General features: G+C 43.2%; 6 protein-coding genes and 1 pseudogene across 8 annotated transcripts in view; 6 read left to right on the plus strand and 1 right to left on the minus strand.

The window, feature by feature from the left end:
* The window catches only part of LOC145703919 (fumarate hydratase, mitochondrial-like), a 48,296-nt gene that overhangs the window by 10,867 nt on the left and 12,263 nt on the right, over positions 1–25,166 (plus strand). The window lies entirely within an intron of this gene.
* LOC145703942 (solute carrier family 25 member 3 pseudogene) lies at positions 9–15,197 on the plus strand (annotated as a pseudogene). Its single transcript, XR_014134398.1, has 2 exons — positions 9–20; positions 14,801–15,197. The product of XR_014134398.1 is annotated as a solute carrier family 25 member 3 pseudogene (transcript).
* LOC145705400 (uncharacterized) overlaps positions 4,960–25,166 on the minus strand; it is an 85,259-nt gene continuing 65,052 nt past the window's right edge. The window contains exons 2-9 of the mRNA XM_081782864.1: positions 7,091–7,331; positions 6,793–6,998; positions 6,631–6,745; positions 6,370–6,587; positions 6,130–6,317; positions 5,819–6,086; positions 5,391–5,774; positions 4,960–5,320 (exon numbers count right to left, since the gene is read on the minus strand). Coding sequence (XP_081638990.1) covers positions 4,960–5,320; positions 5,391–5,774; positions 5,819–6,086; positions 6,130–6,317; positions 6,370–6,587; positions 6,631–6,745; positions 6,793–6,998; positions 7,091–7,297 — 1,947 coding nt within the window. The 5' untranslated portion in view covers positions 7,298–7,331. The remainder of the gene's footprint in view (positions 5,321–5,390; positions 5,775–5,818; positions 6,087–6,129; positions 6,318–6,369; positions 6,588–6,630; positions 6,746–6,792; positions 6,999–7,090; positions 7,332–25,166) is intronic.
* On the plus strand, positions 10,697–11,666 carry LOC145703819 (thioredoxin 1-like). The gene is made up of 2 exons (XM_081781213.1): positions 10,697–11,256; positions 11,299–11,666. Exons 1-2 carry the CDS (start codon positions 11,056–11,058, stop codon positions 11,560–11,562), a joined length of 465 nt encoding a protein of 154 aa, XP_081637339.1. The 5' UTR covers positions 10,697–11,055; the 3' UTR covers positions 11,563–11,666.
* LOC145703014 (thioredoxin-like) lies at positions 11,857–12,565 on the plus strand. The gene is made up of 2 exons (XM_081780320.1): positions 11,857–12,005; positions 12,085–12,565. Exons 1-2 carry the CDS (start codon positions 11,952–11,954, stop codon positions 12,346–12,348), a joined length of 318 nt encoding a protein of 105 aa, XP_081636446.1. The 5' UTR covers positions 11,857–11,951; the 3' UTR covers positions 12,349–12,565.
* LOC145703910 (acetyl-CoA carboxylase-like) lies at positions 16,335–22,797 on the plus strand. The gene is made up of 6 exons (XM_081781308.1): positions 16,335–16,528; positions 16,578–18,907; positions 18,951–19,134; positions 19,177–19,519; positions 19,563–19,851; positions 19,907–22,797. The coding sequence occupies exons 1-6, from the start codon at positions 16,373–16,375 to the stop codon at positions 22,515–22,517; spliced, it is 5,913 nt and encodes a 1,970-aa protein (XP_081637434.1). The 5' UTR covers positions 16,335–16,372; the 3' UTR covers positions 22,518–22,797.
* On the plus strand, positions 22,941–24,032 carry LOC145701956 (acetyl-CoA carboxylase-like). The gene is made up of 3 exons (XM_081779168.1): positions 22,941–23,508; positions 23,550–23,920; positions 23,964–24,032. Exons 1-3 carry the CDS (start codon positions 23,082–23,084, stop codon positions 24,030–24,032), a joined length of 867 nt encoding a protein of 288 aa, XP_081635294.1. The 5' UTR covers positions 22,941–23,081.

Below are 25,166 nucleotides of genomic sequence, written 5' to 3' on the forward strand. Positions count from 1 at the left end.
AAGTCGGACAAATCCGGCTGGTATATTGCACTGATGTGGTCATTTTCACGCGTGTATCTTTCGATGACTTCTTTTGTGCCCGCGTGGCCGCAGTCTTGCGATATAATAATCGGATGTGATGAAGCTTCAAGGTGTTTTCTTGCAATTAGAATTGAATCAAGTGCTCTGTTGACTGTTACACGATTGCATGCTTTATCGAGGGTCGATCATTAACCTCTAGCTAATATGCTAGTAATAGAATTAAAGAAAGAGATCCCTTAAATCGTCAAGGAAATGATCGGCCCTTCCTATGACGAGGATCGGGATAAGAACATCATCTTTCTTACTGTCCTCTTTGAGATCCGTTCTTGGAGGCCGAGCATGTCTATTAGCTTTTTCTTCAGCAAAAACCTTCAGTTTGTCATAAATTCCAGACACTTGACCTTTGATAAGACTATTCCGTTCATTAAGTTCTTCAATTTTTGATTCCAGATCCGAGAGAGAACTTTGGAAGAGGCTTGAGTGGAAGCGATTTCGATCATCAAAAAGTTCTGAATGTTTTCGTTGAGAAAACGACTCATGTAGATGAATTTTTACCAGAAAAGAGCGTAAAATTTGTGATAATGGCCACAACAAAAAGGCATCCAAGCCATCGGGCTAGCGAGCGATCCATCTGAAACTACGTACTCATTCTAAAAAGCGTATTTGGAGACCGAAATTGAAAAAGTATCCATGACATGTATTTTTCCATTGAACTTGAATTCGGTGTAAGAGATGAAGAAATGATTAGAAAGATAAATAGAGTCCCGCTAAAACTAAAAACGGATGGTTAAAAATAAAGGTCGTGTTAATTGAAGGCTGCAACGAGTAGTTTTTGAATTTCGTTGCTCCAATAGAAGTTATTCGTCTTTTTTGTTCCCGGAGTCTTTCGCCTTTCAAAGATTTACATCTATTCGACGGAAAATAAACTAGTTCGGCAATGAAAATCATTCCTGAAGCTCTTCACAAACTCGATCGTACTCTCGGGTGAGTCCCTCTGCCTGAGACTTCATGGCTTCAATTTCTTTCTAAATGATAAATTAAGAAGCAGTTTGGAGACTTATTTCTTTACGTCTTTTTGGTTCAGTTCTTTATTGGCTTCCCCGAGCTCTTTTTGGGCAGACGCCAGTTTCTTCTCCATTTCCTTGACCTTATCTTTGAGCTCTTGCTCGACCTCGTCAGCACCTATCAACGGAATGAGTAAAATGCACTAATTCCTTGGCCCACCTTTCTCTTCCTTCTCTTTATTCTGGTCAAGAAGAAGCTCCGCGGTTCGAGAGGCAGATTCCGCCTGAGATTTTGCAGCTGAGGCCTCGGCCTTAGCAGTTGCTTTGTCCTTCAGTAATGACGCCAATCGTTGAATAACAATCCACAGAAAGAGTGAGAATCCACTTTGAATTCATCTTATTATCAGCCAAATTTAAAATAACTCCACCTGATGTACAGATTTCGCTGGGAGCGGAATTTCCACATAAGAATATGGTTCAAAGTGTCTGGATTAACAGTCGCTTCTGCTTTTGCCTGCTCTTCCCGTTCTATGTATTTTTGCATCTCTCGCCAGGCATCGACGCAGAAAAGACCAAGGATGGAGGCAAGCATGTAGAAAAGGGTCGATCTACAGCTTCAGTTATCAACAGAAAACCCAAAAACAAACCCATTGCTGGAGATTTTCTTCGCGATTCCCGATTTGAAGAGAGAGCTCCACCACTTTGAAGAAATCGGCCGCAAGCAGAGCAAAAGCGTTATTCCCAGCTCGACATAAAGAATTGCAGCCACAAATTGCCACTGAAACGACATTCTTGAAAGAAACACAACTTGAAAATTGATTTTAACGAAGTTTATTTTGAATTTTCAGTAATCAGTAGAACCCTCAAAAGTTTTATTTTCATGCGCTTTGCAGTCCGCGTTTCTTGATTTGAAATTCAAGATATTGTTCATTGACTTTCGTCGACAGGCGCCTATCGAATAAATATGCGCTGTGATGATGAGACCGAAGACTATCGATAGAATTGTCCAGCCAAATTTGCGATTTCTACGCCTTGAAAAGAGCGACGAGCATTTTCAATGCAACTTGGTTTGACTACATTCGGTGGGGAGGCTCTATCTTTGGCGGTGCTGTGAACTCTCGAAATCTTGAATCAGCGTATTCAACCTCAGGAATCGGTCTGTCTCTATGCGGCTGAAGACCTGAGGGAACCTGCGATGCGTCGAACATTTCGTCAATTTTCGATAAAAGTGGGGACTAAACTGAGAAGGAGTCTGAGCCAATGCAAATTTAAATAAGTGCTTATCTATATTCAACACTATTTTCACCACCCTAAATCCTTCTGTTGGAATCCTGCATATTAAAGAGTCACATAATGCGGGCGCGTTTTCAAACAGAAATTTATTTTTGAAAATATGGAAAGAGCAAACACACAAAATAGGAAGAAATAAGCCAGAAGACGGTGAGTGGTCGAGTATCGACTCGAGTCACTGTGCGACAGTACGGGCTTTTAGGTTCAATCTGATAGAAGAGCTACCGTGAGCCGTAGGCTGGGCCCTAAACGCTGGCATTTCCTATTCCAGTGAGAACAGCCAGCGATCGTTGTAGGTCCGGATTCTATCGCGCATCAACGCAGCTTAGAAATGAAAAAGTGAATGAGGCGCTTGATGATTGCTTGATAGAACCCGAGCGCACGAAGAAAGCTCGCTGTAGAATCTCACTGACATTGAAAATGTCCAGGTATTTGTCTTACTGAAGGAACAATGCATTGGACACAACAGCAAGGACTAATGAGTAAAATAATAAAAGGACAGGAAGGGCGGAGCAACCTTTGGCGCAAGGCAAGGAGTCAATGCGGATAGACAGAGAGTAATCTTGCTTGAAGAATGAAAAAATTTGGGCCCTAAGATATATTTTTGCTGTTTTTTAGATATATAGACTCGCGCGACCGAGTGAGAACTTTTGAAAGCTTATTAGATTTTAAGCGCGCTGGAAGTAGGAAACAGTTTAATAATAAAATCGAAATAAAAATCATGAGAAAAAAGAAGGGAGGATCGCGAAATGGCGTCGAATCAAATGCGCTAGCTTGCCTGTAGCTTGGGAGTACAGAAAACGATGTCTCAGTTTTTGGATTCAGTCGGATTTTCTTTTTCATTCAGAGAGGAGAGAGAGTAAATCAGTGGATAGTATAGAACATCTATGTGAAGGAAGTTGCGTTGCGGGTTTTAGAAGAATACTGAATTCACAGAAATAGTGCCAATTATGAAGTAATATTAAATAAAAAAGGTTGATCAGTGACTCGACTGACGAGAAGAAAAGTTTGCTAGGGTAGTTGCTTTGAAAGATGAAAGTACTGAAATAGGAAAACTTTGGTGTATATAAATATCAAAGAATAATATGTGGAAAAATGAAGCTAGGAAAAAAGCGATTGTGGGGAATGCCCCCCAGAAGAACCAAGTTCAATGTTGATTGGTTTTGATCTTGAAGATCACTTTCCAGGGATGTTGCTTTTCTCGGAAAAGCGCAATCTCGTGAAGGGATTGATGCAAAAATTAGGATCTGGGCAAAGCCGAGCATATATTTTGTTTAAATAGAGTCGTGAAGGAGGTTCTCCGGGCACTGTACTGTACTGTAATTGCGAGGTCCGCTAGAGAGCAGCAGCAAAACTTTGTTTTTGGAACTTTTTTGAGTAGTGAGTAGGATGAGAAAAGATTTGGGTAATTTTCTAGGCGGGAGGAGGTTCGCTACAAAACGAGTAGTGCCGCGGAGGAAATGCTAAGATTATAAGGTTATTTTTAGTAAAAATGTTTTCAGACTTGTTTGGTTGATTTTTCGTGAAGAAGAAATTTTTATGGGGCATTTTTGAAAGGCATATATCGATTCATTATTGTTTCATTTTCATTTTTTTGGATGAGCTGACCGGTCGGGCCCGGTTTGTTTCGTGTTTTCTGTGAGTTTGAACTGAGAGTAATTAGAATTTTAAAGGGAAAAATCAATGAAATGTTGTCTTGAAAGCCCTCGGATGGATCATTTTTTGAGCGTCAGGAATTTTGAATTCCGCTCGGGAAAGGTGTGTCACGTGGGTGAAGCCACGGCAGAACGGAACTTGAAAGTAGCTAATAAGAGCACCTTTAGTTGAAGATAATACGTAGTAGGCAAATTATGATTTTTTGGTTTTTTGTTTTTGTAGATTTTTGTGTTTTCGAAGTTTTTAGATATTGATAAAATATATTGAAATTTCAGGAACCACACCAAACTATACACAAAGGCGGTTTGTAACGGCTTGCTTACCGATAAAGCAAGAAAAGGGGAAAAATGAACTTTCACGCGGCTTGGGAACCGGGTGGTTATGTTGAAGCAATCTGAAGGTAAATGGGAAATTGTAAAGACGAGAAAAATTATGGAAACTGCACCTATATATATTTGTATATTATTAGGCCTGAATAAACTCCGAGTGTAGGTACCAGAGTCTAGGATATACAGCGTAGAGTGATTTTATGCATTTTGTCCAAAAATCTGATAGTCGGAAAAATTAGATTTTTGGTTGAGGTTGAGACATATATAGACTATGGGTATTGGCAATGTTTAAATTCTTTTTGGTTTAGCTTGGGCCGCGCATTTGATTCGAAGCTATTTCTCACGAAGAGCCACTAGTGGCGCTATAAAGACGAATAAAGATGGTTGTTGAAAAGATTAGGTAGTATCAATAATAATATAATAATAATAGTTATAAGATAAAGAACTAAATGAATGACTTTAAATGGAGAAAGTATGAGCTCGAGGGGAGGGGAAGTCTGGAGCACATGCTGAACTTTTCAGTATGTCAGGGTACACCTTTAGTTTGATATCTAGATACTGGTGAAGTTCATGAAGTTGTGCTTTTCGAGGAATCAACAAATTGTCTTCATTAAAGCAGTCTCAACGCCATTAAATAATTGACGGAATTTATAGGATAATTATTTGATGATCCATTCCTTGGTGTCCATATCAAAGAGTTGGTGTCCCCTAGTCGGCGGTGGAAGAAACATGTCTGTTTTGATAAATGCGTCTGAATCGAGCCAGCTCGAATTTGAAGAGTCGTTGTTGTTGTCTAGAATGTTTAAACTCAATTTGTTGAGTCCCAGCTCGTCGGGCGAGTGGGGCTCTTCGGGCGTCTTGATCGGAGGTGGTGGTTGCGGCATTGCGTTCGACATTGCCATGTTCGGGTGGGAATTCATGATGGCAGCATGGTTCTGATAACGGGGAGAAAGAGATTCTTGGTTCGGGTAGCTTCGTTGTTGCTGGTGCGTTGGTGAGGGTTGCTGAAGTTGCAGTTGTCTAGGTCGTTGATTATTCTGACACGGGTTTCGGCGACGCATTAAAATCGTTACTCATTAAATTAAAAGACAGTCTGCGTTGGCGAAAACCCTTCCTGAAGATTGTTGAAAACATGGTTTTGGTTGTCAAAGTGATTATTAGCAGCATTGTGGAAGTTGGTGTTTGGTTGGTTATAACTTTGATGATCTGGTTGTTGCTGTTGGTGATAGTGCTGCGGCCGTGGGGCTGCATCGCTGGCGCTTGCTGATGAGGAGCCTGCGGATGATGATGTTGGTGGTGCTGTTGGTGGGGATGAAGATGCTGGGGCTTGAGTGGAGAGAGGTGTTGTGGAGATGGAGTAGAATGATGATGCAGAGGAGTGGACGGCGAAGCGGGCTGATAGAAGGCGGCCGAGGAGCTGGGCGTAGGCGGAGGAAATGCAAACTGAGTCTGGTTGGAACTTGGTGGAGAAATACTTAAACAGTCCTATCAAAACACTGTCTGGGCGTCACTTAGTACCTATTGAAGCTTCTGCTAAGTGGCGAGTGGTAGTTCAAGCCGCTGCTACCGTCGGAGCGTGCGTCACTTGGCGGCGTGCCGATGATAGAACCTTGCGGGTCGAGGATAGGGAAGGAATTGGACGTGTTGTATTGGTTGAGCTTTTCGTAGATCATCTCTTTTGCGATTTCGACTTGCTCGGACTTGCCGCAAATGACGCATAGGGCATTGGAGTCTGTGTGGCCAGTGTATTCTTTGTCGATGTAGACATTAGCACCGGATGTCTCCTCTGAAGTCGTGGCTTATGAAAGAAGAAATGAAGTCCAACTTACGAATAATCTTGATATTCTTGCCCTTCTTTCCAATAACCATTCCGACGGCATTGAGCGGGATAAGGATGTTGTCCTGGATGCGTTTCTTGCTTTGTTTTACAAGTTCGCGCTCGGTTTCCCGAGAGTTCCAAGTAGTGTCAGGGCTGGATGAGTTCCAAACGCCGATTTTCGTGTCATCATTTGTTTTACTACAGCCATAAAGTAAGCGATATATTCTCAGAGCTCAGCAAGGGTACTTACGCGCTGTCAAAATAGTTTCCATTGTGGTCCGGTTTCATCCCACTGTAGCCCGAGTTGTTTCCGATTGTCTCATTGTAATTATGAGCCGAGCCAGTCGGCTTGTGAATGGGCAAACTTGCTTGCGGTGCTTGCTGCATGTTCCTGTGAAGACCAACTTGCTCAAGGAGATTATCCCGGCGAGCTAATAGCTCCAGGACTCGCTTCTCCGCGGCTTGAACCTGCAGATCGATTAAGACCAGATTTCTGAAGGCGGAGGCATACCTGCACTGAGTTTCCGCGAATGATACATTTGCCAGCGTACTGAGCCGGGACGTTTTCCTTGTCTACGTAGACGAAGGCGCCTGTCTTGTCCTTGATGACTTGGATGTTCGAGCCACTAAATGTTAAACCAAATTAGGGCGATAGCGTTGAGGGAATACTCACCCGGATCCGATGACACGGCCGACATCGTCGCTGGTATTCAAAGCTATGGATTTCTCAGTGGTTTCGCGCTCGCGCAGAAGCTCCTTGATGAGCGATTCGGCATGGTCGAGGTTGTCAACAGTTGGACCTCGGATCACGCAGACCCGCTTCGTCACATCGTGCTCGAATGGTTCTGACTTGATCGACATCCAAACATTGCAAACTTCCTGAAAAGATTGGCTGTTATCGACTTGTCTTAAAAGACTTTTCTTTTTTTGATCGATTATGGATTGAAAGCGCTTTGAAGTTGTGTACTGACCTTGATAAGATGTTTCATTCGGCCATTTTTGCCGATGACAGCGCCGGTGCGCTCAGCAGGGAGGTAGATTGTGCGGCTTTGCCCCTTAGGATACTCAGGGTTGTGTTTATTAGGTCTGCTGTCATTGCCAGATCCGTTCGAGGCCGAGGAACTGGTCGATTCTTTGCGCCAATCTGAGCCCATATCTTGAGGGAACTCCATTGGCATGTAAAAAACTTTTCACGTACACCCCAAGTCCAGTCTAAAAATGGAGGATTTGATTAGTTTTCGCATTAAAATCGACTAAAATCAGACAAATAAGGTCATTAACAGTACCGAAATGATATTTGAATCAATAAGTCACATAAAGGTAGCATTTTTCTCTTGTTAAAACTGAATGAACAAAAAAATCAAAATACAGAAGACATTCTCTCGGCCTCAGTTAATTGCAAAGGAGCGAGTATGGCAAGTAATAAATTGTCTGAGATCGATTTCGGACGCCGCCCTATTCCTGGGGGACAATTGTGTCGACTCGGCACACCCATATTCTCCATAAACACAAATCCAAGCTACGTGAGCCGATGATTGATAAGTGCTCAAGGGGAATAATTTTTAATTTTAGATTTTGATCGATCATCGCAAAAAAGGGCCAAGTGTTCTTTCAGAAACAGTTCTCTCAATCTCCCTCGACTGGGTAAATTAATGCATTGATAGTGTGTAGTCGCGCTTGGAGCGATTTCTATTTCGAAGATTTGCACACACAATGGAGCTTACACCTGTCCCGACAGGTTACATGATGCACTATTATCACACGGCTCGGGTCTCACAGACGAAATACTAGTCCTCTTCTGAAAGCAAGGACGAGAACTAAAGACTGTAGTTCGACCGGTTTATACCGTTGTTTTAACTTACTGCGCTAGACTCTATCTCCCAAAACTAAGAAATATTCAAGTAAGTTTTCCGTCTAGCAGCCAATCTCACAGCTTCGTGTGATGACCCTAAGCGAGTGCATTCCGCACTAACACTAGTATCTGACAATACGAGGCCTTCCTCTATTTTAAGCGACGCGCTCTTGGCGAGAATCCAACAGCGAGATTGTGACACTACAACTTGTATAGAGCTGGCATTGTACAGCCAAAACATATTTTCTCCGTGTTTCAAATAAAAGCGGAGTTCGATCAATTATTTAGGTCATGATACGAGTTATAGCGAGTTTAGCGAGGCAGGCGCAATTAAAAAGACACTAGCGGAAATGAAGCAATAAATGTAATTATTGAGCAGGGCGGTTTTGAGTGACTCGATCAAAATTGGAGAATATACTTTTTAATGAATTCTCTCTTTTGTTTATCGCGGCGGTATTTATTCAGAATAGGGAAAACGGAAAATCCCCATCCCAAAAAACGCCGTGCTTATACAAAAAGTGTGTAACTACAAGAGCACTGGAGAATTAAATCCTCAACAAATTCTTAATTCTCGAATTCGAAAAGCAAAATCGGTAAGGTAATTTCCAATTATTCGAATGGTTTTATTATAAAACGGATTTCAAATATAGTTCTGTTTGATTCTGCTTGAATTTCACAAAGCTTACGAAATTCAAAGTCTGAAGAGGAACATGTCAGTAAATATCATATCTCGTAAAAAGTCGATTCTCTTGTAAAAACGCAAAAAAGTCGCTAAAATTTGGAAGAACGGAGCTGGATGCTTCTCGAAAACGTGATACGTGTGAAAAAGTAAAGAGCGCAAATTCATAACCCGTGTGAAATCGCACGCAAGTACATGCGCTCAGTTACTGTCTCCGCTACTGTATTTACTGTTACTCGGTTCAGGAAGGTCCGCACGGTAAACCAATTATCACCTACTTAGTGCCGTTCTCGCGGGAAAATTCCAAGCCTATTATTCGCAACATTCACGTAATGGATCTATATTCTGCATATGGAATTGAATTTGAATACAAATCAACTACAGAGCCTGTAGCGCGGGGGCAACATTGCACTACAGTGAACTCTTTTGCCCTGTGCAAATTTGGCTTCGGGGTAAATTCAAAATCGAAAACAGATAAGAATACGCTTGATAAGGGCTTTTAATGGTCATGTGATGATTCATTAATATTCTTCACGATAATACAGTTACGAATAAAACATTATAAAAGAAAATACTCAATATTCGTCTATTGCTATTAAATATCATAAATTAAATATAACAGCGTTATTTAGTAACAAATAATTATATTTAAAAATCATTAAAATAACTAAAGAATACTGTGGGCTAATCCAGCAGGCGGAATTCTCTTAAAATCGGCCGATAAGAATCTCTGATAAGAATCAGTCTCAGCCGGGTTGAACTGTAGTTCATCAAAGTTGATAAGCGATCTCTTCGATTCACAAATTAAAGTTTTCTTGATACAAAAAGTGGTTATTTTCAGAATACAAAGACCGGAGTAGCAGAAGGCGTTTCTCCATCGAATTTCTATTGGCCGGGGCTGGGCTAGCGTAAGAAATCTTTCCCTCAAGGGAGGGGCGTGCTCTTTTCTTCTTCTACGGAGGACGGGTCAGCCGGGTCTTCAGCTGTTCTTCCGGCTCTTGCGAATGAGGGTCTTTCTGAAGCAAGTGCCTTGGAAGAGAATGAGGGCCACCTATCGCTGGGCGCCAACCTACGCCCGGTCGCCAATTCCTTTGGTTCGATCGACTCCGTCCGAACCTCTTCTCTCTTTCTGTCGCTCTCTGTCCAGCTCGAGCTATTGATGTGGCCCTCTTGGGCTCTCGCACCCTGGCCCCGGTGCGACCAGGAACGACCCAAATTTTGTATATGCCTTTTTGCCACTTTTGGTGTAACAACTTGCGACTGGAAGACACTAAGCCGCGGAGAACAGCCTCCCTTTCATCATTGAACCCATCTTCAAGTTGAACACTATTCTGTATCATAGATACAGTCAGACGAGCACTTGGAAGCGGAGAAATGGAACATGCGAGGGACGGAACGAACCACCTAAAATAGAAGACTTGGATCGGCTCCGCTCCGGGTATAGATGGAAAATCTCCGCCACCGGAAATTTGGAAATGTTCCAAACAAACTAGAGCGCATCTTTGAAGTGCTCAAAGTGTTGGTCAACTTCTGGGATCGAGTTATAATTACAGGGCTTCAAAGTTCGCAGCTTGCTTCAAGCGGAATAATAAGATAAGCGAGCTTCAATTGGAAATTTTCGACAAACGATCGATCCAGTTGAACTAAAATCCACGACAAACAAGTGATATCGTCGACGAGCCCTCATTTGAACAAGGGATGTTTTCGTAAACACGCTTTGGCAATTGAATTTTGAAATTGCAATTTTGAATTCTAGCAATTGACTCCAAACAATGTCGGTTTTTATGCTCGGCTAGTAGCGGGCCAGGCAATGAGGCACTAATGAAGCCATCGGCCGAAGTTTCATTTTCTCGAAAAAGAGCACTCACCTGTCTGCTCTCCACTCATGCATACATGACATGCTCTAATCCAGACATAATAGCGGTAAAATATCAAATTGTAGAAGATCATCAACAGCGCGACTGAAAATTTGAAACTTGAAAATTGAAGGATCAGGCTTGGTAGAAATGGGATGAGTTTGTTCTACTTCCTCGCAACCGTAATCCTAACCGGGAAGAGATGATAGTGTTAAATTCATGTCGGGTAATTTACATTCTCGTTGGGAATAATTTATGATTCATAAGTAGTCTGAAAAGGTGTTGTCAAGGGCACACTCATTGTGGAATCGTTAAAAGAGATTAGTCGCCGTTGTATTTTTATACGTCCTCTCTACCTGAGCAATTTTACTCCGAAAAGAGAAAGGGTCCTGGGTGGCGGGCGGCTTCGTTCGCAAAGGCCATTTTGCGAACGGCGTTCGCAAATTACGAACGGCGTTCGCAAAATCGAAAAATTTTTGGCCGAAAATCGTTCACAACTTTTTTCAAAATGTGTCCCAGCGGTAGAAAAAGACTGCTCCTGCCAAGCCAATGAGTTCTCTACCAGAAAATGCGCGAAGCGCACGCTCACGGCAAGAATTTTTTTCGTTGCGAACGGCGTTCGCAAGATTACGAACGGCGTTCGCAAATTGCGAACAAGCCGCCCTACACCCAGGGTCCTGTCAACACACTGAAAAAATGTCTGTTCGAAAAATTGCATCTAAAGAGGAATTCAAAGGGCTAATGAGCGAGGTAAGCTGATTAAGAGGAACGTATTCTATCAGAAAATTTAAGAATGCTCTCGTCATTGTGGACTATTTCGCGACTTGGTGCCCTCCATGCCGAATGATCGCCCCCTGGCTCGAGGAGCAAGCCAAGGCCTTTGACGGAAAAGTCGTCTTCGCCAAGGTGGATGTCGATGAACTGGAAGACGTCGCTGCTGAGCAGAAGATTCAGTGCATGCCGACCTTTGAGTTCTTCAAGGGAGGCGCCGCTGTTGCAAGAATCGAAGGAGCTGATAAAGCGGGCATCAGCAGCAAAATTGAACAGCTCGCCTAGAATCTTAGACAATATCAACTTTAGAAATTCCATTGAAGAAGATCTTGATTCTGCGCATGAAACTTATTGAAACTGATCTAATAAATGTTCCATTTCCCTTTTTAAAAAAATCTCCTCACTTAGAACTGAAATGGAGTGATAAACCGCTCATCAGCAATTCAGACATGATGACCGGTGCACTTCTCACAAGTGCCCATTTCTTTAAGACAAGTGCCGTCAGAATTAACGACAATAGGAGTCGATTTTTTTTCTAGAAGGTGCGAGAGAGCTTCAGGTCTCTCACCTACGCGCATGTTTGCCCAATCACTTTGTGCATAAAAGGACGTCACAGTCAAATTTCCCCTCATTTTCCTTTTGTCAAAAGTCGAGAGCGCCCGAATTTGAAGAAAATGTCCGTCAGACAACTCGAATCTAAGGATGAATTTGTTGCCCTCAAGGGAGAGGTAAGCTTGTAACTCTTGAAAGGCCTATTTTTTAATATCAATAGATCCCATAAATACCCGTTTCTGACAAAAATTCTAGAGCCAACTTATCGTTGTCGATTATTTCGCCACCTGGTGCGGTCCATGCCGAATGATCGCCCCCTGGCTCGCCGAGCAAGCCAAGGCCTTCGACGGAAAAGTCATCTTCGCTAAGGTCGACGTCGACGAGCTGGAAGACGTCGCCGCCGAGCAAAAGATTCAGGCTATGCCAACCTTCGAGTTCTTCAAGGGTGGCAACTCCGTCGCCCGCTTTGAAGGTGCCAACAAGGACAAACTCCTCGCCAAGATCAACGAGCTCCTCTAAGCCGGGAATCATTGTCAATTCCAAATCAATCGTTTTCCAGCAGAAGATTCACAAAAAGAAACTAAACCACCTAAATACCCTAGAAAAAATTCGTCTCAAGGTCACCATGACTGACAATAGAGCTGCCTTCTATCTACAGTTTTTTTACTGTGCAATCAATTCATAAAATCAAAGTACAATTATTTACTATTCTGTTTAATAAATAAAATCAAATTGAAAAGACCGTATCGACTTAAAAATTTGCTTGTTTGAAATAAGACCATTTTTATCGCCATCATAAAAGAGAAGGCAGGACTTTTGTAGCTTACTTGCTGAGATAGTTTTAATAACGAATAGAGATCACTATGCTTGTCAGGAAAATAAAAACCTTCGATCAATTTGAAAATTTAACCAGGAAGGTTTGAGTCGTTTCCAATTGACTCCGGAATACCAAAAGTTTCAGTCAGGTCTGGTGATTGTCCATTACTATGCCAAGCGATGCGAGCCCTGCAAGATCATCCAACCTTGGTTCGAAGACCAAGCCAGAGCGGCAAAATGGTTCAATGAGGATGTGATCTTCGCGAAACTAGACGCCGTGGAACTCGTAGGAGCTGTTTTAGAACTTAATTTATGATGAATTGTATTTGGCCCGTAGTCACTGTAAATAATGAAACAGCATTTTCGAACTGAGCCGCAGAGATCGCTGCTCAGCAACGGGTCGAGTCACTTCCAACGTTCGAGTTCTTCAAGGGCGGAACTTCCATTGATACTGTCGAAGGAGCCAGCTATGAATCGAAGGCACAATTTCGATTGTTGATTGGAGAGCATATGCAGAAGAAAAATCGTCAGTTTTTGAATTCTACCCTTTGAATAAACAGCAAAACCCTGAAGCATGTAGGCTATTTGGAAAATTAGGGACAATAAATTATTCAATAAAACTAAAATCATGGAGGGTCGACGGAAGACAACAAAGCTTAGAAATGAGATTCCATGATTATCAGACATGGATCGTTCCGAGAATAGCTGGGTCCGAACCACTATTTTCAGTAGGCCGCACCGAGCCGGTATTCACCAATCAACGGGCTTGAATGCCAACGGCCTCCACCAATATTTGACTCAGAGTGTCCAACTAATGAGAGATTCCTTCCAAAATCTACCGTTCTAGAGATGATTTTCTTTGTGTTCTTAGGTGAATATTCGACCGAGGTTAATTGGGTTTATTCTAGAGATGAGCTTGTTCGATATCGCTAAACAGAATCCCTTCGGAAAACCCGTTGTTTCTGATGCTGCTACAAGGTAAATATTGTGGCTTTCCTCAGGACGGATTTTTGGAATTTTTTCCGCATTTTTTTAATTGCTCTTATTCCTCGACGAATTTCGTATTTCGAAATGATAAGTTCAATCTTTGAAATTTCTTACGTAACAATCATCAAAGTTTCAACTTTGCCATAGCATTGAAATTAAGCGTTCCTGATCCCAAATACAGGTATCGGATCAAAATCACTTCGAATACAAGTTATATAACTAACCCGACAATTTAAGTATGAGCTTTGCCAATTATTAATTGGGTTTAAGCACATAATAAAATATGAATTCAGCTGTGAGTTCGGATCCACCGAGTACTACTTGAAATGTATGATCGGTGGTGCTCTCTCTTGTGGTCTTACCCACACCGCCGTCGTCCCATTGGATTTGGTCAAGTGCCGAATGCAGGTCGACGCTGCCAAATACCCATCCCTCGGCAAGGGCCTCAAGGTAATATTTCCTCCTTACTTCCATTTTCAACTACCTTTCTTCTCTAGGTCACCGTTGCTGAGGGAGGTGTCAAAGCCCTCGCCCGAGGATGGGCTCCCACCTTCATCGGATACTCCATGCAGGGAACCTGCAAATTCGGTTTCTACGAAATCTTCAAGAACCTCTACGGAAACGCCATGGGCGAAGAGAACGCTTTCCTTTACCGAACATCTCTTTACCTCGCTGCTTCCGCTTCTGCCGAGTTCTTTGCCGATATTGCCCTTGCTCCTATGGAAGCTGTCAAGGTAACCAGCAGCTCAAAGATCATCAGATTTTACCCACCGTTTAGGTCCGAATCCAGACCTCCGACTACGCCTCCACCCTTCGCGAGTGCTTCCCCAAGATGCGCGCTGAAGAGGGCAACGGAACCTTCATTCGAGGTCTCAAGCCTTTGTGGATGCGACAGATTCCATACACAATGATGAAGTTCGCCTGCTTCGAAAAGACCGTCGAGGCCCTCTACCAGTACGTTGTCCCCAAGCCACGAGCTCAGTGCTCCAAGTCCGAGCAGCTCATGGTCACCTTCGCTGCCGGTTACATCGCTGGTGTCTTCTGCGCCATCGTCTCCCACCCCGCCGATTCTGTCGTCTCCGTCATCAACAAGGATCCTTCCAAATCTGCCGGACAGAGTAAGAATTTCAAACCTTATCCCTTGATTAACGTTTTCCTAGTCCTCAAGGAGATGGGGCCCAAGGGTGTCTGGAAGGGACTTGGTGCCCGTATCATCATGATCGGTACCCTCACCGCTCTCCAGTGGTTCATCTACGATGGTGTCAAGGTCGCCCTCCGTCTCCCACGACCACCACCACCAACCATGCCCGAGTCGCTCAAGAAGAAGCTTGGCGTCCAAGAGTAAATAGTAAATTAATTTATTTCCAGTACCAACAAGTTCTTTGTTAAACTCCATCACTTCATTTCGCTCCCTTTACTCCTCCATCTACCCACCCTTAACTTATTGCGCGCGCGAGGCAAAAACTCTAGCGCTAGTTCAAATCCAAGTATTCTCTGTCAACTTTGTTAGTCAAGTTACTGTCAAAGTTTGTAAAACAAAAACGATAATAAAAATCAGTCAAAATCAAAACAAATAGCCTAGAATGAGTTTTTATTTGGAGCAAACTGTAGCGCTTGTTCTTCGGGGAAGCAACGCGAAACCGCCAGAGCTAGAAATAACGTCTAATGGAAAGCTTTCGCGCATATCGATGACAGAGAAGGAGGATATTATGGGACGATTTGAGAAGTGGCTTGAGGATTGTGTGAGTTTCCCGCGAGTTCATACGACCAATTCGCCGGTTGTTTTAAGAGATTCTTCTGATGGCCAATTCCTGATGCGTGACTTTAACAAGTTCTCCAAACTTTTGGAAAACGTGAAGGCTCGATAATGACTTTTGATAAATTCGAAGCAGCCTATCTTCAACTTTCAAGCCACGTTTCAATTATTTGCAATGGGAAACATCTGAGTTGTCGAGAAGTCTTTTCTGAGCTTCTTAATGTTTCATCCATGACACAGGCGCAGCTGATGTTTTGGCTATTCCGGGCGAATTACAAACTTGCTGCAAGCACCGCCACTGTCAAAATTAATCAGCATCGGATTCTGAACATTCCAAAAATGATCAAAGCGAATAGAAAACCTGACGAAGGTGGCATTTCAACTCTGAGAGGAAAACATCTCTTGGGCAAAAGGTAGACCTCCAAGAGGATGGTTTGAAGAATCATGGAGTCCAAGCGAACCTGGACGCAATCAAGGAGACATTTTACGTAGACTGTATCACAGCGGAAGATATTCTCTAGAACTAAAAGATGTTTACGGAAAATGGCGTGACTGGAAGGAGAAACGGCAGATAAAGCTTGAAGAATTGAGAAAGGCTCACGATATCTCCAAGATCAAACCAGTAAAACAATTCCATTTGTCATGTCTGGAGACGAAGACGGTGAGTGCCCATCAAGTACCATTTATCCAGTCAGTTATTCCCTCTGAATCTTCTCAAGCAGCTTCTCCAGTTGTTATTTGCAAGCGAGGGACAAAACAGAAGCCATGGGCCAACGACAATAAGGTCGAACATGTGATCAACTATTTTACTCCTCATGAACTCGTGCCAAATAGCACTTTCCTTTCAAATAACATTTGCGCGGTAGTAGAAGGTCGTAACGCTCTTTTCTTTAAATTTTCTGATACAGAGCTGCCCTCGCCCAACGACTTTGTCAAGAAATAATCACTTGATGGATCCTGTTAAGTTTACTGAATTCAGATGAAATGCACAGTCGTCGTCGCGAGCAACACACTCCGCAGGAATGTGCCTCTATGGCCGAGTTTGTGTCCCGCCACAATGGTAAAAAGATAATCGAGAAAGTACTGATCGCGAATAATGGAATCGCGGCTGTTAAATGCATTCGCTCAATCAGAAGATGGGTAAGATATTGTTGCGAGATGCGTCGTAAGATTACGTACCTTTTTATAGTGTTACGAGACGTTCCGCAACGAGAGGACAGTAAAGTTCGTTGTCATGGTTTCCCCTGAAGACCTCGAAGCGAATGCAGAGTTCATTCGCCTTGCCGATCAATACGTTCCAGTTCCCGGCGGCTCGAATCATAACAATTATGCTAACTGCGACCTTATTGCAGAAATCGCCCGCGCTAAAAATGTCCAAGCCGTTTGGGCTGGATGGGGACACGCTTCTGAGAATCCAAAGCTACCTGACTTACTTGCAAAAAGCGGAATAGAATTCTTAGGCCCTCCAAGTAATGCGATGAGAGCTTTGGGTGATAAAATCAGCTCTGCCATCATTGCACAGAGTGTTGGATTGCCAACGCTAAAGTGGTCTGGAGAAGGAATAACGTGCGAGAATGGAATAGTGACAGAGAAACACTACAAACAAGCATGCGTGGATACACTTGACAAAGCTGTCGATGAGGCAGATCGAATCGGCTATCCGCTAATGATCAAGGCTGCCAATGGCGGCGGTGGAAAAGGAATACGAAAGTGTGAGCGAAAAGAAGACTTTCCAACGCTCTATCGCCAAGTAAAAGCAGAAGTATCTGGAAGCTCGATCTTCCTGATGGAATTCGCAGATGAAGCACGCCATCTCGAAGTTCAACTGCTTTGTGACCAGCTTGGAAATGCGATCTCATTGTATGGACGCGATTGTTCAATTCAAAGACGTCATCAGAAGATCATTGAAGAGGCACCTCAGACAATAGCGCCAAAGGATCAGTGGAAACATATGGAAGAAGGTGCAGTGCGACTTGCGAAACTGGTGGGCTACCACTCGACAGGCACAGTTGAGTATTTATATGACCCGAAGAAGGAGCGCTTTTGTTTTCTCGAGCTAAACCCGAGGCTTCAAGTTGAACATCCATGCACTGAAATGATTTCTGATGTTAATCTGCCGGCCACTCAACTTTGTGTCGGACTTGGAATAAGTCTTGATGAAATGCCTTTGCTAAGCCCAATTTACGAGACTATCGATGGAAAATTGAACATAACTTCTCAAGAAAATCCAAGAGGCCATGTGATTGCGTGTCGAATAACTGCTGAGAATCCAGACGAAGGATTTCGCCCTGGAAGTGGCACAGTCCAGGAGTTAAATTTCCGAAGCTCAAAGAACGTCTGGGGTTACTTTTCTGTTGTTGCGTCTGGCTCGCTTCACGAATACTGTGATTCGCAATTCGGGCATATTTTTGCATGGGGCGAAACAAGAGCGCAAGCTACGTCGAATCTGGGGATGGTCTTGCGCGAAATATCAATCAGAGGCGACTTCAGAACTACTGTCGAGTATTTGTCTCATCTGATTGAAAGTGAGACCTTTCGTAACTCGTCATTTTCGACTGGCTGGCTTGATCATCTTATTGCTACGCGTGATCGACCGGAAGTCCACGATGAACGAATTTCAGCAATTTGCACCGCGCTTCATATCGCTGACAGGCATTGGTCGACTGTAACTGAGCAGTACAAATCAGCTCTAGAAAAGGGACAAATTCTGCCAATTCAAAGTTTGCCTCCGAAAGAACTCCCGCTTAATCTAATCCTTGGAAACCAACTGATATCCTTGAAGATTTCTCGACCAGCTCAATCGAGCTTCTGCATCGAGCTCAACAATACGCAACTTATTGTGAGCATCTTCCGACTTTCCGACTCTGGAATTTTGGTTCAACTCAATGGAGTATCGTACTGTTCTTATTTGCAAGAGACAGCTGAAAACTACCGCGTTACGATCAACAATCAAACTGTTGTTTTTGATAAAGAGAAGGACCCAAGTTTGATTACTTCTTCTTCCGCTGGCAAACTCGTGCGATTTCTTGTCGAAGATGGATCTCCAGTTGTGGAAGGTCAAGATGTCGCAGAGTTAGAAGTCATGAAAATGGTGATGACCGTCAAAGTATCTCTCCCAGGGAAGATCATTCATTCTAAGAAACCAGGCGCGTTCTTGTCAAACGGAAGCGTCATTGCTCGCTTGGAACTTGGACCAAACTTACGGGTACCAAAACCACAAGTATACATGCGCGACTTATCTGAGTTTGTCCCTGACAATGATTCTGAGTCAACAGCAAGTCTAAGTTCCGGCGAATCTCATGCTTCAATTCGTCGGAAAACTGGAAGTGACGGCGCTGCAATAATTGCCCGTGAGATGAGAAAGAAATCTGGATCAACTGGCAGCATACATTCTACTTCCACTCGAGACAGAAGACATCCACCGCATAAGCAACTCGAAAAAGTCATTTCGAATATACATGCTGTTCTCGACGGGTATTCTGTTGCCGGAGAAAGGATCGAAAAATGGGTCAAACGACTGTAAGATCACATTATTTTGTAACAGGCCTAGATTATTATTTAGCGTATCCCAGATGTTTGCAATATTTCAAAATAGACGACTGCCCCTTTACGAACTGAGAGAAGTGATGACTCGACTTTCGGGGAGGATACCGGATGAGTTAGAAGGTCAAATTAATGAGGAGTTGAAAAGATATGGACATCGTCTTGGTTCCATGCTCACAAGATTCCCTTCTATGAGAATTCTGGTACTAACACATGTTTTGATCCATTTAACAGTTATATTTTAGAAATTCATGAATCTGTACGCCGCCAAAATAACTAATCCAGACGACCGAAACTTTCACTACGTTAGTGTCAGCCAAATAGAAACATTGTGTCATAAATATGTCGACGATATAAGAGGACTTCAGAAGAGCGTTATAAAAGAAATGCTAAAGAAGTTTACCGATATTGAAAAGCACTTCCAGTCAAAGACATTCGAGAAGAGCGTGAAGGAGATACTTATCAAGAATGAGGATCTTGACTTGACCACGAAAATGATTCTGTCTCATCGAAATCGAATCGAGAAGAGCAAGTTGATACACGAGATCCTCAATGTCCTGCTGAAGCACGACGCGGAAATGATTCTAGGTATTCTCTACTCATTGGTGATAGATGACAATCTGAATTTCAGAAATGCAGGAAGAAATTGATGAAGTGGCAACTTTGCGCTCTTGTTCTTGTGCTCTTACCGCCCGTCAAGTACTAATCACAGGTCATCAACCGAGCTTCCAACGCCGTCACAATCAAATCGAGAGTATATTTCTATCTGCAATTGATAACTCTGCAAATGCCCTTGTTTTCCCTGCCAGGCTTCAGCAGCTGGTTGTCTCAGAAACAGCTATTTTCGACGTGCTGCCGGAGTTTTTCTATCACAAACTCGAGCTAGTTCGTTTTGCTGCTTTGGAAGTCTATGTTCAGAGGTTAGAGCACCTTTTAGTATTTAGAAGAGACTCTGTACCCGAACTTTCATTTTAGAGCCTACACCGCCTACATCATCGAATGCGTCGAATCCATCGAGATTGGTACGTCCAAAGCCGCGGTCGAATTCCAGTTTTCCCTTCCCTGCAATCACCCATCTCGTCAGTCATCCTTCGCCAACATTCCACCTCCGGGCATTGCACAGAATCGCGAATCTTTTCCAGATCTATGCATCGCCGGCTATGAATACGAAAAGAACTTTGAAGAGCTGTCTCGTTTCGGTCGAACTGGATTGATGGTAGCATATGAAAATCTTGAAGACTTCGAGAATAATATTTACGATGTGCTGACTTGCTTTGGCTACCTAAAGTCAGAAGAATCTGACGAAGAGTCTGACTCGTCAGAACTCACTGAACATCCATACATGAGTGATGATGACGACCCTTATGGCGCGAAATCCCCACCAGGCCGAGGATATGATCCGCCATCAGACCAGGTCTTTTTCGTTGGTAAATCGCGTAATCAAGGACCAGCAGTGCACACACTCAATGTCTTCCTCCGCTCGAAGAAAGGAGGCGAAGATGACGAGATGCTTGAGAAACGTTTCCGCGAGTTTTCACAAAACTATCAAAAAGACTTCAGAAACGCATGCATCCGCCGCATAACTTTCGCAGTTCACAAGAAGAGTCACATGCCTAAGTTCTTCACATTCCGATCACGAGATGAGTACAAAGAAGATGAAATTTACCGTCATCTTGAGCCGGCCCTCGCTTTCCAACTGGAATTGTCTCGCCTGAGAAACTTCACTTTGAAGCTTTATCAAACACAGAATCACCGCATGCATCTTTACCATGGAATTGCCAAGAATCAGTGTGGAAAAGAATCGATAGACCATCGTTTCTTTGTGCGCGCTATTATTCGCCATTCAGATCTGATCACAGAAGAAGCGAGCTTCAGTTACCTTCGTTCTGAGGGCGAACGGCTTCTCATTGAATCTCTCGACGAGCTAGAAGTTGCCATCAAGTCGCATAGCTACAAAACTGACCAGAATCATGTGTTTCTGAACTTCGCGCCATCCGTCAACATGGAGGCCAATGAAGTTCTCAATTCGGTCAGTGAGGTTGTTCTCAAATATGGACGGCGGCTATGGGAACTGCGAGTTACACAAGCTGAGCTTAAGATTAATGTCCGCCAGGAAGAGGAAACAACTTCTTATCGCATCTTCCTGAGCTCAGAAGACGGTTTCCGCCTTGAGACACATCTTTATCGCGAAGTCGTTCAGTCACAAAAGACGATCTTTGTTTCAATCGGCCCAGAAGAAGATCCAGGTCCCCTCAATGGACTTTCAACTGACACACCTTACAGTACTAAAGATCTTCTCCAAACTGCTCGCTACAAGGCTCAATCAGCTGGCTGTGCATATGCTTACGATTATCCGTCTCTCTTCAAATCTGCATTGAAGAGCTCTTGGGAAGATAGAAAGGTAAAACACCCCAAAGATCTGTTTACATGCAACGAGCTTATACTCGACAAAAGTGGCAAACTTCATGAGGTAACGCGTGATCCAGCACAGAACACTGTAGGTATGGTTGCCTGGCGCATGAAGTTTAGCCAGCCAACGATAGAAGGCAAAAGGGAGATCGTCGTTATCTCCAATGACAGTACAGTCCAACAAGGTAGTTTTGGTCCCGCTGAAGACGCGTTGTTTGCCGCAGCGAGTAAATTGGCTCGCGATGAAGGTATACCGCGAATTTACATAACTGGCAACAATTCTGGCGCCCGGATCGGTCTCAGCAAAGATATACAGAGCTGCTTCCAGGTTGCGTGGAAAGACAAGGAGGCAGGACTTGTGGAGTATTTTTATCTGTCTTCGACTGATTACAGCAAATTCTCAAGCCAAGTCATTGCGGAACATGTCAATTACGAAAATGAGTCAAGGTACAAAATTAACGCCATCATCGGATCTGCCGATTGTGGCACAGCAGCTCTAGCTGGCTCAGGGCTGATTGCGGGCGAAACGAGCAAAGCCTATCGCGAAATCCCAACGATATCACTTGTCACTGGTCGGGCTGTTGGAATCGGAGCTTACTTGGTCAGACTGGGTCAACGCGTGGTCCAGGTCGAATCGAGCTTCGTGATTTTGACTGGCTTCGTTGCGCTCAATTCTGTTCTTGGGTCCAGTGTCTACTCGTCAAATCAACAACTCGGTGGGCCTCAGATCATGTCAAAGAACGGAGTATCTCATCTGACTGTTGCCGACGATTATGCAGGCATTAGAACCGTTCTCCATTGGCTGAGCTACATTCCAGTCAAGGGCAAGCTTCTGAAAGTGCCAAAATTAATTTGTGATGATCCTCCAGAGCGCCAAGTCACCGTTCAAATCAAGGAGAAAATATATGATGCACGCAGGATCCTGGCTGGAGACGACGATCATCTTGGCATTTTAGATCGAGGATCTCTGCTTGAACTCCAGCCAGATTGGGCTAAGACGGTTCTTATTGGCAGAGGTAGATTAGGAGGAATCCCAATTGGTGTTATTGCTGCCGAAACAAGACAAGTAACGAGTCTAGTTCCTGCCGATCCAGCTGATCGAAACTCTCACGAAAAAGTAATCACTCAAGCTGGCTCCGTGTGGTTTCCAGATTCAGCTTTCAAGACCGCCCAGTAGGGTGGCTCACTTTTTCAACAATTTCCCGGCACACCCGATTTCTTGTGCTTATCTGAAAGAGCTCATTCTGCTGAGTATTTTGAGCACTCAACCACCCCTGTGAGATTTTCGGAAAGTATTTTTATCTGCCCTTGAAATTCAGGAAAAAGCCTTAAATTTTCGAAATTTTCGATATTTTGGCCAAAAAACCTGGGGTTAACTGGCCATAACTTTTGTCACACTTCTGTCCGAAAAAAGATATGGGTATCATAATGACTAGCTTGATGAGCTCTTTCGAAAAATGTAATTTAGTACTAAGGTTCGGGTATGTGCCGAGAAATTACAGTACGAAAACTGTATTTTGAGAATATATTCTGGAAAAAAATTTTGGGGAAAAAATTTTTTTTTCGAATTTTTATTTTTTATATGTTGTATGGGTAGAAACATTCCACCTGACAAGGATAGAACGTAATCGGAAGACCTTCCCGAAAAGTGAGCCACCCTACCGCCCAGGCCATCAAAGATATCGACCAAGAAGGCCTTCCGCTGTTGATTCTAGCGAACTGGCGTGGTTTTTCAGGAGGAATGAAGGACATGTACGACCAAGTTTTGAAATTCGGTGCGATGATTGTCGACGCTTTATCTGAGTTCAAATCAGGACCTGTTCTGATTTACATCCCGCCACTGGGCGAGCTCCGAGGAGGAGCCTGGGCCGTACTCGACAAGTCCATCAATCCATCGAAAATCGAGCTTTTTGCTGATCCAAATAGTCGATCCGGTGTGTTAGAGCCAGAAGGAACCGTGAAGATCAAACTAAAGGACAAGAACCTCCAGGAGCTCATGTGTCGCTTTGACCAGCAGATGAAAGAGCTTCAGGCGACTCTCAACAGTGGCAATTTGACAACGGAAGAGATCGGCAAAACATCGGAGCTAACGACTTTGAGGAGCAAATCTCTTCATGACGCGTACCACAATCTTGCGATTCAATTTGCAGACCTTCATGACATGCCACGTAAGTTATCTTCAAACATCGAAAGTTGAGTTGTGTTTTAGAAGCAGTTGCGAGCAAACGCTGCTTGACAAAAGTTGTGCCACTTGCAGAATGCCGCCATTTCCTTTACAACCGACTTCGGAGAAAGTTACTTGAGGACAATTGCGTGGATTTGATTCAAGAAAGTGATCCCGATGTGACCCGGGATGAAGCAATAGCCACACTTGAGCGTTACTTCTTCCAGAACCATCTCAAGAGCGGTATCAAATGGGACGAAGATATCCCCGTTGAAAAGTGGCTAGCTGAGCAGCTTGAGAATAAAAATTCGCACTTGAACATTTTAATTCAACAAAATCAACACGATCAATGTCTGAAGCAAGTGCTCAAGTTGTCGGAGAACCAAGAAGTCGACCAAATTGCGGATATGTTCCAGGTAAACATATACTTTTTTCATCATGTTATAAATCCTTGTTTAGAGTTTACTGGACTCCTTGTCAGATGAAAAGCAGAAACAAGTCCTCTCTATCATCAACGTCAATCGATAGAATACTCAATCAAAGTTCACTTTTTATTATCTGCCATAACTTTCTATCAATGAGATCTACTGTCTATCGCTTTAATATATTATATATTTTTGATTTAACTGCAAATAAGTACCTATTATGACAGAGCAAAATTCAAGTTTTTGAAGTTACTTTTTGAAACCTTTCGAACATTCGTACTAGAGTTTTGCCTTTTTACGTCAGAATTCACAACAATTCCACTTCTGTTTTTCGCACCTTGCAACTTTTCCCTGATGATTCACAACCTACTATTCTTCAAATTCATTAAAAACCATAGTATGCAAACTTTTAAATCTTCATGTTTAAAAGATCTATTCTCCTCTTAGAATGAGCAATCAAACGCACCCATGCAACTCGATAATCTACCCGGGCGCAACCAACCAGACAAAGAGAAAATCTTCCCTTTTATGCGAAAAATGCTACTCTTTTTACGTTTTTAACGAATTTATTAATATCAATCTTGGTTAAGATTTTTCTGTGGACATGTCGGGCTAGGATCGACAAGTCCCACCCGACACCCGATCGAAAACCGACGTTTTTGTCGGGTTTTTGTTGGATTCCGCCTACCCTACAAAAACCCGACGTTGAAATTTTGGCGACCCTAGAAAATCGGGTTTTTGTAGGGTCGTTTATCGGGTTTTTGTAGGGTATTTTTGTCGGGTTTCTCATCGTATCTACTCATCAGTTTCTTTAAAGAGAGCACCAAAACTTCTGTTAGCCAAAAATTATGTCCATTTTCGCCGATTTGGATTCAATTTATTTGATTTAACTTCCGTGTTGTGAAAACCCGACGAGAACACGACAAAGACCCGATAAAAACCCGAAAAATACCCGACAAAAACCCGAAAAAAATCCTACAAAAACCCGATAAAAAACCCGACAAAAACCCGACGAAAACCCGACGAAAACCCGACAAAAACCCGATCGGAAAAATCAGAGCTCAAGAAAATCCGATGAAAACCCGATCCGGATTTCGGGGGCATTTGTCGATCCTAGATGTCGGGACTCTTTCGGGATCCAAAAATTAGTCTTATTATTGACGAAAAGTGGCGGAATGCGGTTTTGCCCATAGACGACCTTGAGATTAATTCGGACTTTATTCCTAACGAAGGTAAT

The sequence above is a fragment of the Oikopleura dioica genome, chromosome PAR, assembly GCF_907165135.1.
Source record: "Oikopleura dioica chromosome PAR, OKI2018_I68_1.0, whole genome shotgun sequence".
NCBI classification, from domain to species: domain Eukaryota; kingdom Metazoa; phylum Chordata; class Appendicularia; order Copelata; family Oikopleuridae; genus Oikopleura; species Oikopleura dioica.